Consider the following 15514-nt stretch of genomic DNA (forward strand, 5'->3'; position numbering starts at 1 on the left):
ACAAATGTGGTTATATGAGTTACCTGCACAAGTGCATGCTATATAAACGTTTAAAATGTTTTCAGTAATGTTGAATTTTCACATGGTGCATGCTTTTTCATGCCCTCTCATTGGGGCATGTTTTACTGAATTTGTACACTAAAGCCTAAATTTTTATGCCACATTTAAAACATTTCATGATGGGATAGTGGCAGTTTAAATGAGATTGCATTTGCTCCTTTTCGACTGCGTGTTTCTACTATTCAATACTTTGATGTCATCTCAGGCAGCTCCTAAACACTTTTACCAGAAGATGGCGCCACTGTAAGTTAAACAGCACAGTGGAGCGCTGCACACTCCTGCAGTCCTGAATACAGGTAGAATCCACTGCAACTCTACAAACTAAATAGAATATCTTCCTCTCTTTAACTTGGTCCCATCTTACACAGTGAATTGCCTTGAAGAGATTAAATTATATTGGCTTGCATTTCATTCATTAATTACCCCAAGTCCCGATAAAGAGGAAGCACTAGTGTCCTCCAAAGAATCAATTACTTGCAGCTGAAAGCATTATCAGGGTTCAGAATTGGAATGATCCTCACCTTGAAGACAGAAAAAAGGTTATTGTACTTATACTTAAAGGTGAGTTAGAGAAAGAAAAACGTTTAAATATGATGCAAATGCTTTGTGTAAAGTATATAAGGTGAACTAGAGATGGGTTAATCACATCACTAGACATACTGTAGTTTAGTTGTGGATTTAAATTGTTTCTACCGGGATACTGGCACTGTGAGTCCCTATAGGGGTATTGTAGAGAGTTTCGGCGCCTGGCTGGAGTAAACAGAAAGGGAGGGGAGTGTGCGCAGGGCTTTGGAAACAGGCATGCAGGCAGTCGACCACTGCAAAGTGTTGAGCGCGGGACAGAGCGGGTTGAGCCCACAGCACTCCTCATCTGTCCAAGAGAAGAACCCCAAAACCTCTACTGTGAGGGCGCTCCCACTCATCCCATCCAATAATGTGAAAATCAGACGGAAAGGACTGTCAGATGTTCAAACTCATCGTCGCTTCATCATACTTGAGTGCCGTCTGTTTTCACCGCTGTCACACAGTTTACAGTCAGCCTACAGTAGGATATCCACGGGGATACCTGGTGTGAGATGCGGCAATGTTCCGAGGAGTATGCCCACGCGTGAACTCTTGCGGATCCTTTTGGGTTTTGTCGCTGCTCGTATTTGCGGTGAGCGTGATCGGCGTGGACGCGTACAGCTGTCATGAAGTGAGGACCGCTTTCCAGCTGCGGCAGGTCGGGCCGCTGCACCGCGTACCGGAGACACCTGGCACAGGTGAGCGACAGGGGGGGTTTGGCATCCTCAAGAGAACATCACTGATCTTTGAGAAGTAGTGCATTTTGTTGTAAACTGCAATCATAGTCATTTGGGGGGAAAAAACGGCATGAAAACCAAACTTGATGGACGAAGTTTAAGTTTGTGGAATCTCTTTTAAAGAATGCCCAATATAACATCCATAGCTCCTCAGAAACCCCCCCCCCCCCTCCCTCCCCCCTGTTGGTTCCAGTGGTTTTTCAAGTTTGCTCAAGTAACGGCATATTAAAGATTGAGGGAGATGACTGATAGTGCTTTCTGTCTGCACTTTTGTCTCTCCCATCATATTGGTGGTGGCAGTTGGAGAGACCTTTAAAGGATTTTCTCCATAATATGTGTTGCTTACTAAACAATTCAATATGCTACACAATATGATATCTTGAAGCGAGTGGTCTGATCTGTCACTTCTCATGTTTGACATTACTTTCACATCAAATTGAGCTGTATCTGTCCATCACTGTGCATATCTCTGTAATAGTATGTAATATTCCATCTTTAATTTACCCAATATGTCAATCCCATGTAATCAATCTGGTGTGAAACATCAGAGCTTCTTGATTTTCTCCACAATTTGCAGCTTCATGTGCCACCCAGCTGCTTATCACATGAGGGCTGTTTAGAGAGATTAAACAATTATTTAGCAAATTTCTTTTGGCAGTGAAAGCTGCCCAGCACATTTAAAACCTGCTGAGACAGGGGTTTTAAACCAGAGCAGGCCGAGTGTGATGCAGATGGTATCATAAGGCTTAATCTGTGTGGATAAATAGGCTGCAGTAACGCGTCCACAATATGAGGAGTCAATGATTTGCAGTGTTGATTTGCAGAAGTTGGTTTTCAGCAAGTCTTTTGGTCATATGTTTTAAGAAACACAGGGTAGTGAGATCCCAAACTGACATGCACATGAACTTAGAAGCCAGATTTTATGAGAATATGCTTTCTACACATCTACAAGAGATACATATTCTTTTGTAATATTGCTGAATGATTCTCAAATTCTTCCTGTGCCTTTTGGCTTTTTGTCAGAATGATGCTTGAAAGCAGCTTCAAATGCCTTGAAGTTTTAATGGAATGTGCTTTCCTACTGCACACTCAGTGAAACATCATTTTATGAGGATAAACATTGGTTCCGAATCTCTTTGGAGGCAAAATTCAATTTGAATGGGTTTAGGCTTTGGTGTAGCTATGCTGATTTTGCTTGATTCCAAAAGCATAGTTTTGCACTTAATCACTTTTAACTAATCACATCATGCGTCTTCTAGGTGCTACAATTTCAATAGACATGTTTGGAGTCTATAAATCAATTTCCTTATGCTTAACAGTTGTGTTCTTTTGATTTAGTTCTGTTCCTTTTCCTTTCTGTCAAATACACTTTAGCAAATTGTTGCCAAAGAGCCCTATTTAAACTCGATCTGTCCAAAGCTCTTGTTTACACAACAGTTGTGCCTTATCCAGATGTTGCTTTGCATGCTTCAAGTCCTCTCTTTTGTGATAAGGTCATAGGTAAGGCTTTCTTGTAATGGCTCTTGTCTGTGCACCACCACTACAGCTAAGCCTTCAAGTTGTCTTTCCAGATCTTGTCTTGACTTCCACACTTCTCCTAAGCTGCTTTTTCTTAATGATATTTCAGACAGTGAAAATTGCAAGCTGGATATCTGTTTATAGCTGTCGTCTGCTTGGAAGGCAACAATTAGCTTCATTTTTTAGCTCTGGAACTGTCATCATCTGATATGCTTGAATGACAGTTCTTGACTTTTTTTTTTGTCAATGAAGTTCTTAAACATTGCTGGTAGAAGGAGCCCAAATGTTTGCACATATTTTTAAAATTTGTGAAATAAAAAGTAACTGTGCAATACAGTTGGATGCTTTATTTACATATTTGGATGTAAAAAACAATAGTGAAATATGTAATTTACCAAGCAGTGGCCAAACTTTGGGTTACAACTCTGTCTACAGTAGATACAGATTAGAAGTCTCTCTGCAGCAAAGTCACATGCAGGTTGGTAGCTACTTGAGTATCATCCAGTTTGAGTTTGCAAGCTGTAAGTCAGAGAAGAGCAATAGATAGCTGAGTGGGAAACATACCTAGAGGTGCATCCAAACCACTTGATATGTTTGTTTAGCAGGGTGTCACTACTAGCAACAGAGAATGTTGGTTCCATTGCAAGCAGTAGTTAGCTCTTAAAGACAACGGAAGGACCTCAGTCTACCGAGCGTGTCAGCAGTCTGGAACGAGGCTTGTGTCATGAGATTTAACCGTCTGCAGTGCATTGGCAGAGGACGTCGACTATCTTATTCTGCAACTGCAGCTGTTGATGACCATTTTACCAGACAGTGAAATAACATGAGCACATGCACGGGGTGATGTTGCCGGTTTGAAATGGTCGTTTTACCCGCAGGATATTTCATCTTTAGGCACAACTTCTATCTATAGAAAATATTTTTTTGGAAAACTTGACAGTTATAATTCAGATACAAATTGCAGCGCTCTAGTCCAAACTATTAATTGATGAAACATTGCTGTAGCTTCACCGGTATGTTCAGGGTCTACAGCTTATGTTGCTTTTTATTTGTACTTGGCCTGGAGTGGGTGTTTTGGAAAGACGCAATCTTGTCTTCAAAGTGCTGACCTGTGGAAGAAGGAGAGATTTTGGTGTATATGTGTGTGTGTGTACAAAATTATGCTACTCTGCTTCAGTTCTCAGATCAAACGCCAACAAAAGCAACTCTTGAAATTTGAAGTGGCAAGACTTCAGCTCTTTTCACAGTCTGATATTTGTTTTAGGATACAGTGCTGCGTTTCATGTGTGGTGAACTGATCCCTCACTAAGTGGCAAGAGTGTGGCAGCCAGGGAGCCAGCCAGTTGGATGATCGCATTTGAAAAGAATTGCACTTTTATGGTGTGTATATTTATGCTGCGTTTTTGTGTTTTTCATTTATGTATCCAAAGAAACCCTAAAGTACAGGAAGTAGTGATAGTGCCTTGTGATTACCAAGAGCACTGTAATCTCATTTTGGCAGGCAGTGTTGGAAGAAATCCTAAGATTCTTTAATTAAGAGAGTAAAAAGTAAAAATGCATCAATGAGGCAATAGTTCAGTGTAAAGCGTAATTACTTTTAAGAACTGCCTGAATGAATTTCTTGTACTCTTTTTTTTTTTGGTACTATTTCTGTTCAATTTGGAGAAATGTAAAGTTAAGCCACTCTTCTGCTTCAAATTTCCCTTTGAACTGCAGTACAGTTAAAAGATACTTAAATCTAATCATCTGTGTGGTGTAAATGAGGGATCCTTAAGATGGGGAAATGAAAATTTTATCAGTATGCTTTTGTGTTGAATTATTTCATGCTAACCTATTTGGTTTGATTAAATATTAGTTCTTGGGCCACAATCTATAAAGGGTGACTTTACCTCCATGCCAGATTCATCATCAAGGGAACTTTGATAATCAATGACACGGTGTTACACATCCTGTTATTTATGGCCACTTTGGTACAGTGGTTCACAGCCAAACGCCCCATATTATGATTACCTCGGGGAGCTAATATAACCTTTTGGAGATAGATCATTTGAAAAGCAAACGGTTAGAGATGCTGTTCACAGACACATGCTAACTTGTACATTTGGGTTGCTGCATAATGTCCTGACATATGATCAGTGTATTTTACAACCCAGTTAAAATGTGTTTAGTGGTCCGACTGAGAAGAGCTTAACTGATTGTGTACTCATGTTTTTTTTTTTCTTGGTCTTATACTACCACTCTTTGATTCACTGAGTCATTAACAGCTATTTTAATGTGAAAGAGAAAGTGTCTTGTATCTTTAATACAACACAAGCAGGGTCATGTGTTAATAGGAAGGGAATGGGAACACAGTGTGTTATCACATGTCGCCACATCCTTAACCAGTTGCAGCGTCAAAGACCTTGGCAAGCTCTCAAAGCTCACCATAGTCTTTGATTGGCTGTAGTTATTTTGATTCCCTTTTTAACTTGGCCTCTCTGACTGACACAGCACACACATGGTGTACACCTTCTCCATACACACTTTAAATCACGCTGCCATTTCTGAACCACTTACTCCAGTCTCATACGAGCTTCTCATACGAACATGTCTAGTGAGTTATGCAAATATAAAGCCATTAGAAACAGGCACTGATCAATTTTTTTTCAAAAAGTCTTTCAAGAAAGAGTCTTCAGGAAAAGACAGTTCAAATGACTGAACCGACAAGTACCTCAGATGCTCTTTCATCCGTCCACCCAAATACTCAAGCCTTACCAGTGCTGCACCAGTCTGAAGCTGATTATTCTGTCTGAGTCACTCTCCACACATTTCTGATTGGATTTCAGCCTAAGCCTATCTTGTGTTTCAGCTGATTGTGTGCTACCTTACCCTTCTGGATTGCTAGTAGCAGAGGAAGATGTGATTTTATGGCGTAAGACTCACAAGTATTATTTACCTCTCCAGTAATTTAACCATGTCGAAAAGATGAATGTTTTTGTCCTCTTGGAATCGAAATAATACATGAAAGAAGAGCTTCTTCCTGAGATGTGTTCACCGGATTATATTAAATGGTAACATAATTACTCTACCAGTGTGATATAATCCTGCTTCATCAGGTCTGCATCTATTTGCCTACCAGCCTTACATGTCTCTTTATTCTCTGTCTGACCAAACCTCTGCCCTCTGGTGTGGCTTTGGACTCCATGCCAATCACTGTAGGCAGTTCCAGCTTGGGGTCTGGGAAAGCTAAACTTTCCAGTTGAGTTTCAAGGTTGTCCAAAAATGCAGGTCTGTGGCAAAAGACCCTTTTGAGATGTGTTTTCTTTCAACACGGTCTATCCAAAGAGCAGCAACTCTATATAGAGTAAATATCCTGTATGCTCAGTGGATCTTGGAATTTCAAAGGGAACTGGCTTCCTGAGACAGGAGAAGGGCAACAGCATTAATTGCCTACTTTCTGAAAAAGTTATTCTTGTTCTCTGAAAAATATCAAAACAGTAGCATCAGGAAACAACAACCCACCCTCTCATCAGTGCAAACCAAATCAAGAACATTTTCCATTTCATATTGAAGAGGTATATCAGTTATTTTGTGAGTGCCACAGTTGGCGCATGTATGTTTTGAGAAGGGTGGTAATAACATAACTATCTTCTCAGCAGTGTACTGTTTTCAGCTCTGCTACTGTAGTACCACCTATTGTGAATGGCATGTGAGCTGGCAGGGCAATTATACAGCGGTAGAGTTTCTCCACTCAGAAGTTTTGACTTGTGCGGTGAAGGGCACTGAGGTGTTGCTGAAGGGATTGTGACTAACAAGTCAAGACCCCTGAGCCACGGCTTTAATACGGCAAATTACTCCAGAGGTATTTGTCACCTGAGGACAATTAAGGGAATTAGGATTCAAAGTTGACATCCAGTCTGGTGTGTGTTAAGGTTTAGCCAGGCAAAATGAGTAGCATGTACACTGGGCACTAATTACACAGGGCCAGTGGAGTTCAGTATTCTTGGTCAGTTGGAAGCTGTATAGAATCACATTTCAAGTCAGAAGACATAGCTGCAGCTTGTAGACAGAGTGACATTTACAAATGAGAAGTTTTTACATTTGAGCAATATACACACGTGGACAAAATTGTTGGTACCCCTCAGTTAAAGAAGGAAAAACCCACAATTCTCACTGAAATCACTTGAAACTCACAAAAGTAACAATAAATAAAAATTTATTGAAAATCAAATAATCAAAATCAGCCATCACTTTTGAATTGTTGATTAACATAATTATTTAAAAAAAAAACTAATGAAATAGGGCTGGACAAAAATGATGGTACCCATAACTTAATATTTTGTTGCACAACCTTTTGAGGCAATCACTGCAATTAAACAATTTCTGTATTTGTCAATGAGCGTTCTGCAGCTGTCAACAGGTATTTTGGCCCACTCCTCATGAGCAAACAGCTCCAGTTGTCTCAGGTTTGATGGGTGTCTTCTCCAAATGGCATGTTTCAGCTCCTTCCACATATGTTCAATGGGATTCAGATCTGGGCTCATAGAAGGCCACTTTAGAATAGTCCAACGCTTTTCTCTCAGCCATTCTTGGGTGTTTTTGGCTGTGTGTTTTGGATCGTTGTCCTGTTGGAAGACCCATGACCTGCGACTGAGACCAAGCTTTCTGACACTAGGCAGCACATTTCTCTCCAGAATGCCTTGATAGTCTTCAGATTTCATCGTACCTTGCACACTTTCAAGACACCCTGTGCCAGATGCAGCAAAGCAGCCCCAAAACATTACTGAGCCTCCTCCATGTTTCACCGTAGGGACAGTGTTCTTTTCTTCGTATGCTTGGTTTTTGAGTCTATGAACATAGAGTTGATGTGCCTTACCAAAAAGCTCCAGTTTGGTCTCATCTGTCCAAAGGACATTCTCCCAGAAGCTTTGTGGCTTGTCAACATGCATTTTTGCAAATTCCAGTCTCGCTTTTTTATGAGTTTTTTTCAGCAGTGGTGTCCTCCTTGGTCGTCTCCCATGAAGTCCACTTTGGCTCAAACGACGACGAATGGTGCGATCTGACACTGATGTACCTTGGCCTTGGAGTTCACCTTTAATTTCTTTGGAGGTTGCTCTGGGCTCTTTGGATACAATTCGAACGATCCGTCTCTTCAATTTGTCATCAATTTTCCTCTTGCGGCCACGTCCAGGGAGGTTGGCTACTGTCCCGTGGGTCTTGAACTTCTGAATAATATGAGCCACTGTTGTCACAGGAACTTCAAGCTGTTTAGAGATGGTCTTATAGCCTTTACCTTTAAGATGTTTGTCTATAATTTTTTTTCGGATGTCCTGGGACAATTCTCTCCTTCGCTTTCTGTTGTCCATGTTCAGTGCGGTACACACCTTTTCACCAAACAGCAGGGTGACTACTTGTCTCCCTTTAAATAGGCAGACTGACTGATTATGAGTTTGGAAACACCTGTGATGTCAATTAAATGACACACCTGAGTTAATCATGTCACTCTGGTCAAATAGTTTTCAATCTTTTATAGAGGTACCATCATTTTTGTCCAGGCCTGTTTCATTAGTTTGTTTTTTTAAATAATTATGTTAATCAACAATTCAAAAGTAATGGCTGTTTTTGATTATTTAATTTTCAATAAATTTTTATTTATTGTTACTTTTGTGAGTTTCAAGTGATTTCAGTGAGAATTGTGGGTTTTTCCTTCTTTAACTGAGGGGTACCAACAATTTTGTCCACGTGTGTATGAAATCACCATTGCAAATTTGGCTATAAAAGCGGGTCACATGCCAACTCGCATGCTGCTTCTCAACCCTCATATCCTCACATGCCCATTATGCTGCTGGGTAACTCTAACATTTGACATGTCACTGCAAATAGCCTGTTCTCTTGGGAATTTCCAGTCATTAAATGAACAAAATATGTTTTTTTTTTAGTTCTTATTCAGTGCACTTACATGTCATGTTATAGCACAAAAATACAGTTATTGCATAAGTATTCACCCCGTTCAAGTAAAGACACAGAGTGATACTCATTTTCACATTTAGCTGCCCCTAAAGGCATAATAGTTAAGAGATCACCAGTGTCTTATCAAGATGTGATTTCAGTGGAAGACGTCAGTATGTGGAAGGTCAAGTAATGAATTACACAAAATAAACATCAGGACAAAAGAACACTGCAAACTGCATACCAAAAAAGGTCACACTTATGTTAACCGTGCTGGAGAACATCCACATTTTTTGAGTTCAACTATTTCACAGTAGTTGTGTGCGAGAGCAGTTGTTAGTAATCGCCAAGATACCCATGTAAAGCATTTACAAGGTTCATGCAGGAAGTATATCACTTGCATCACCAGCTTTATGGTAGAGTGGAAAAGAGGAAGGGAAGCTGAACTCAAATGACGCCTTGCTTTTTTCCCCCCAGCAAGATAATGAGCCAACATATGCAGGAATTTCTAAAAAGCAACAATGTTGACGTTTTGCTCAAGTCAAGTTGGAAAACATACCAATCCATCCAGTTGAACATTTGGGGCAGATCACGAAAATTGTTGTTGAGACATGGTCCCCAAGCAATTTTACAGGGCTGGAATAGTTTTGCAAAGAATTCTGGGGGAAATCTGCAATCTTCAGTCTTTGGAAACTGTTACTGTTGCATAATGTGTCTCCTAAATTTCTACTGAACAGGATAAGAACCATTTCAGATTTTTGAATTTGTAAAGGTTTACTTTTAGGTAACTTTAAACCTCAGTCACCTCCAACGCTTTAATTTCATCAAACAACAAAACATGGAAAAGCTTTTAGAGATGGTCACTCCATGTAAAACTGAAAGCTTAAAGGAATTATAGCTGATAAATACATGTTGCTCAACAACAAGGCAGTTGTAGGTTCACTGAATGCTTTCTTGTTTCCCCTTATAGCAGAAGCTGTTAAAATACTGTATGTAAAATGTTTCCAAAGATAAAAAAAGGACAAACTCAGCAATTTCTTTCCAGTTACAGAGAGAAGCAGTGACTTGGCTTCTAATGACTGCAGTGGCTTGGTATATTTGGGACACAGTCAGTCTGCCCTGACTGCTGTGGTGGCTTTAACAGCCAAAGTCTTTCTGAGTATCACTTACTCCATGCAGCTACTCGCAAGGGACGGAGAGGCCAGGCTGGATTCCACTGTGAGTCCCTGGATATTACTTTCATATCACAGATAACACACCAACACAAAGGAGAGAAGGAGCCAGCCAGTGAAGAGAACAGGGTCAGGGATAGAAGGGGAGAGAGGACACACACCACATATAGGGAAACTCTAACTTTAGAAGAAAATTGAAACAAATGCCAATTCACGAGTTTTAATTTATTATTTTGTGTCCAAAAATGTGGCACTAAAACCAGGTTCATGTTAAGATCTAATCTTGCTGAAGGAAAATATCACCAGTGAAACTGAAACGCTTCTACACCGGTTGACCTTGAAACACGTTGCGCGTTTCACAAATTGGTCGTTGTTTTGAAATATTGATTTTGATCCCAACCGTTTGTAGCTTGTTACATTTATTAAATGGTTGTCATACATCTCCTGTTTGCAGTTGGGGAAAATCTAAAACACACGGATTGTTGGAGCTGCTTTCACCAAATGCTCTTATGTCACAACAGATCCATTTTAAAAGATAGAAGCATGTAACCCATAGATGAGATAGACCACTGTTAATAATAGGCCTTTTGACTTGTTCTTGTATCGATGTGATCGAAAACATGGAAGAAGTTTAGTATTGTGTTTTTCTTAAAGCTGGCACTCGTCAAACCTGATACAGTAATGTTACAGGTATTTGATCAGCAGTAGGTTTCCTCAACACATCCGGAAAAAAAAAGAAACAGAAAAGGATTTTATAGCAACGGGGTCGACAGGGAAATAGTGTCAACATAGAAAGAGTGCTGCTCCAGAGATGGAGATAATGAGCTGGAAGGGGCAGGACAGCCAGTTATGACTTCACTCATCTGGCTCTGGGATGGGAACAAATGGAGCCTCACTGGGTAATTAAGAGACACCCAGGCCTCACAAGGATATGCCAGGCAAATGGGAGAGAGGGAGCAGAAAGGGAAAGAGGGATTCAGAATGCAACCCTATTGTGTTTCATGGAGGGATTTGGACAGTGAGGCACTGGTCTTGCGGTCTGTCCTAAGGCCATGCTTTAGGCTCTGGTTACAACACCTGCCTCCAGCCACCCCCGTCCTGCCCTTCCCCCAGTAAAATGAGTTATCATATCACTCTTGTGCATTATGGAAATGACCCTGTGCATGAATGTATGGAGAAAAGGCAGTTTTATTAGCCCAGGCTATTTGTGACCAGTTTGTGATGTCATGACAGTGTTTGTATACCGTGTGCAGAGATGGTGAGAGGCAGATGACAAAGTTTCAGCTGATGTAACCGTGTGACGAGCTGTTCTTTGGATCACACCACGTGCAGTTAGGTCATTGTCTACATGTCGCTACACTGTGCAGGTCATTTCACACAAATTATTGTCTGTACATACTGTGTGTATGTTTGCATTGAAAACTTCAACTGTATGCATTTTTTTGTCTGCTTTATGAGGCATATGTTGCACTTCCATCTCCAAATGTACGTACTGACGATGTGTGCGGCTGTATAAAACTGAGGCAAAGATATATATGTAGCAGAGACTGTATTTATAGCAGGAAACGTGGATGAATTCTCACCTTCCCATGGTGCCTCTTCTGTCTCCTCGTGGAGTTATGGCTTGACTGTCTATGTGCATACTCGGGATACTATACATAAACTCACACACAGTTGCACAGTGTAGAAAAGTTTGACACTTTTCAACATATTTTGCCTATTTTTGGACAAAATAGAAGTAAATGCAATCCTTATGCAAATTGGCCTAAAAAGAACTCTTAAGACCTTAATGTATTTTTTTTAGAAGTTCTTTAAACAGAAGAAACAATATTATGTAAAGTGTGGAGCCGAAGTAAGTACTTGTAGCCCCTCCTTGGTAAATGTTACAGTTTGTAAATGCTTTTTAGGCAGGTAAGTATCTTTGTGTTCCAAATTTTGTGTCCACTGTTGCTTCAGATGCATTGCACAAGTTTGGAAAAGGCTGTCTCGCATTCACAGCATGTTTGAACAAAACGGCAGCTTCTAGGAAATGGGACTGATAATCCAACATCTAAACAAATCTGTTGTGAGATCAAACTAAAATTAGGCATTTCCCATCATGCCCTGAGATTACGCAGTCAGTGAGGATCAACTGCGGCGCACCATGTCAGCGCAAGTCAGGATCAAGTCAGACAGAAGTCTAACTGACATGCATTCCATAGCAATTAGCAATGATTGTTTTTTTCTTTTGTTTTTTTGCCTTCTTTTACTTTTTTAAATGACCTAGCTCATAGCAACCATGCCTAATTCCTAATACTTTTCATGCACACCAAGGGGTTGTAATAATCAATAAAATAAAATGAATAAGATATGTAATTTATACAAGGATGTCCAAATTTTGCAAATACAACTGAAAACATCCAAGGATTTCAGACATTTATATTCTTTGTTTAACTCGCACTTATAATTTCTTATTCTATCCCTTAACAGAGATTAAGATAGAGATTTCCATTTTTGCTGATAGACTTTGTGTTAACACTGACTTGACTTATTTCTAAAAAAATATGATTAAAGGAAACATCTGTCCATTTCTGCTTGATTTTCCTAGATGTGGATCTTTTGGTTTGTAAGCACCAAGGCCCATCATGTTGCACCCGGAAGATGGAGGAGAGCTACCAGTTCGCTGTAAAACGAGAAACCCTCCACAACATTCACTCCTACAGCTATGAGCTTGAGCACCTCATCTCCGGCCACTCAGATGCCTTTCAGGGTAAGTTCATTGATAATATTTTCCAGCTGGGATTGAATGGGATTGGCCTGAGCCACCGGATTGTTGCTGTCGAGAGATATACCGCAATTCTTTGGGTTGATAAATCGTCATTTAGCAATTTGCAGTTATACTGTGCCTGTCACCGCATGGGACTGATGACTGAAAGGGTTTCATTCTGTAAAATGTTTAATTTGATCCTTGACCTCAACTTATGCTTATGCTTGAGTTCAAATTCAGCAGTAAAAACCAAATATATTTGCATTTATATTCGCATTAAATGAAACAAAAGACAGATTTGCTCACTTCTCCAGGATCATGGGAGCTGGTGTGCAGGCAATTGCTCCTCAGAAAATGACATGCCCCCCTCTTCTTCTGTGGATTTGGCAACAACAGAATTGTGGAGAAGGATCACTGAGGGTAGACGGGAAAAGAGGCCTTTTTCTTAACCTCTATGTTTTGTGGAAGATGCTGCTTTTTATTATATGATCCTGCTCTCAAGACAGCAAAACAATTACCGGAACCGTTGAAGAAATTGCAGTAGTTCTCGAGGGTGAAGCAATCTGTGCAGGGTAATTATTTCTGTTTGTTTGCTTGCTGTTTATTTATTGGTATATTTTTGGTTATAATGTCAGCCTGGACAGTTCAGATGTCTGAGCTGTGGAAAAACTCTGCTCTACAAATACAGCGTGGTTTGGCCAATCTTGCTTGTCAAAAGGCTTTAAGCTACACGCAGCTGAATCGAGCAATGCAGTGATTTGGCCAGCCTTGTCCTCGCTCTTTCTCTAAATGCAGTGTCATTTAGATTTAAACATTTCCGAAACAGACCATGTTTTCCCTTCCCAAAACCTCCAGCACAATCCCACAGGGCACACGAGATGCTTTGGAAGTTTTTAGTGTTACAGGAATTTCAGTACCATGTAATTCGTTTTATACGACAATGGACTGCTGTGATGTGATGATGTCCAAATCTTATTTACGACAGAAGCAAGAACACTACTGTTCTTAGTGTCCAATATGGAAAACTCATACATTATGTGAACAAATAATGTAATAAAGCATGAAACCGTTTAAAGAACAGTCATGGAGAATTGATTTTCAACCACTGCTGTCATGGAAATTATTACTGTCAACTTGTAACTGTCATCGGAGGAGGATATAGTAGTGTTCCTTGCACTACGACAGAACCAAAATATGAAATTCCAGTCCGTATTACACACATATGCTTAAAAGGTGCTCAAAAGAGTGCTGCTTAAAACAGCTTCGCAAATAGGACACTTGAAAAGAAGAAGCTGTGTTCGAACAGTGCTGGTATTTGTTCTTTTCATCATCACTGAGATCCTTCCCTTCTTACCTCATGTCTGAGCCTGTCTGAAGAAATAAGATCAGGTGTTCCACATCTCCAGAAAAGGCCAAGATGGAAAATAACAATGGAATAACAATAGTAACTGGGGTATGATGGTGCCGAAAATGATTATGTCACTGGCCCTCAATTTTCAAGGCCTTCTAAGGACAGTCTCTGTTCTGTGTGAGTGCCTCGAGTGGAATGTGAAGTAGCAAGTGGCTCATATACCACATGAAGTAATGAGAATCTGATTTTGGACAACAGCATTCATACTGTTGTTCACACGCTGCATTGTAGCAAGTTGTTTGTGGGTGGCTCTCCTCTCCTACTCCTTCTGGTTTGCACTCTATCCATTTGTACCCGCAGTTCACCACAGAGCCAGTTGTCTGCAGGCTAAAAGCGCTGTTGTGTTTATTTGATAATTATTTCATGATGTGGACTCAACTTTCTGCGCAGTTTTCTATTTGTCTGTCATTCACACTGTAAATCTTGCAACAAATCCAGTGTCTGTGTGCTTTCTCTTCGCATACTGCATTTTTTATTGTTTGAACTCGACTCACTCCTGCTGATTTGGAAGATTAGTCAAAAGGACATGCCCATTGGAAAGGAGTTGTTGTGTGTGAGGAGTGTGTCTGCGTGTGTGTGTGTACTTTTGTTGGACTGCCTTTGTTTTGACAGCCTTAAAGATCCTACTGTGCTTTGTCATATGTGGGAGTTGCCATGTCATGAGTGTGACCCCTGAAGCACAAGCCATGCTGAGCTTTTTTTGGCGAATGTTTCTGACGCTGTATGAATGTCAAGGAATGGGTTTGGTTGTTTGCTGCAAACATTTTTCGAGTTTAACAGTTCCAGGAGTCTTTTTGAGATTATCTAGATATTGTTGTCCTCATTTACCCTCCTACTGCCACACCCAAAATCCCACATACAAGTTACCTGTTTTTGTATAGCAGCTTCCTCCCCCCACCAGAATCTCCTTTATCTTTCTTCCTACCATTCAACTTCCCCGCACTCACAGACACAGGCCAGCCCCTCTGCCTCCCCCCTCTTAACCCTATCACAGATAGACTCTCCTAATCCATGTCATAGTTGATTGGTAATGAGCTTTGGGGCCTGATGGTGGGTAGGTGTCAACCACAGAGCCCAGTCTAAGCTGTGCCAGCTTAGAGCTGCCATCAAGGGCTTTGGCCTGTCAGTCTGCCCTAGCCAATCAGATCTGGCGTGATCTGACTTCGTGGAAACCTCTCTGTGACCTCCTGATTGGCTGTAAGAAAGTAGAACAGATGGATTGGCCCCGAGAATATGTTTGTGGGCCTTGTTTTACTTGTATTACTGGTCCTCAGTTCTAGAAAGGTTTCATAAATTACTTCTTCCACATTGTAGCACAGTCGTGCTGGCAAACAGTTCAACAGGGTATTTGATTTGTGTGAGTGTGAGAGTGAGAGAG

At 40.6% G+C, this 15514-nt stretch overlaps 1 protein-coding gene across 2 annotated transcripts in view; it reads left to right on the plus strand.

The window, feature by feature from the left end:
- The first annotated feature begins 828 nt into the window (after positions 1-828).
- gpc5c (glypican 5c) overlaps positions 829-15514 on the plus strand; it is a 107071-nt gene continuing 92385 nt past the window's right edge. Inside the window, exons 1-2 of one of the 2 annotated variants that reach the window (XM_022194977.2) lie at positions 829-1322; positions 12567-12728. In XM_022194977.2, the coding sequence (XP_022050669.2) occupies positions 1145-1322; positions 12567-12728 (340 nt within the window). In that variant the 5' untranslated portion in view covers positions 829-1144. The remainder of the gene's footprint in view (positions 1323-12566; positions 12729-15514) is intronic. The other variant, XM_022194976.2, reaches the window with a different exon arrangement.

Source organism: Acanthochromis polyacanthus, chromosome 9, assembly GCF_021347895.1.
Source record: "Acanthochromis polyacanthus isolate Apoly-LR-REF ecotype Palm Island chromosome 9, KAUST_Apoly_ChrSc, whole genome shotgun sequence".
Taxonomy (NCBI): Eukaryota; Metazoa; Chordata; class Actinopteri; family Pomacentridae; genus Acanthochromis; species Acanthochromis polyacanthus.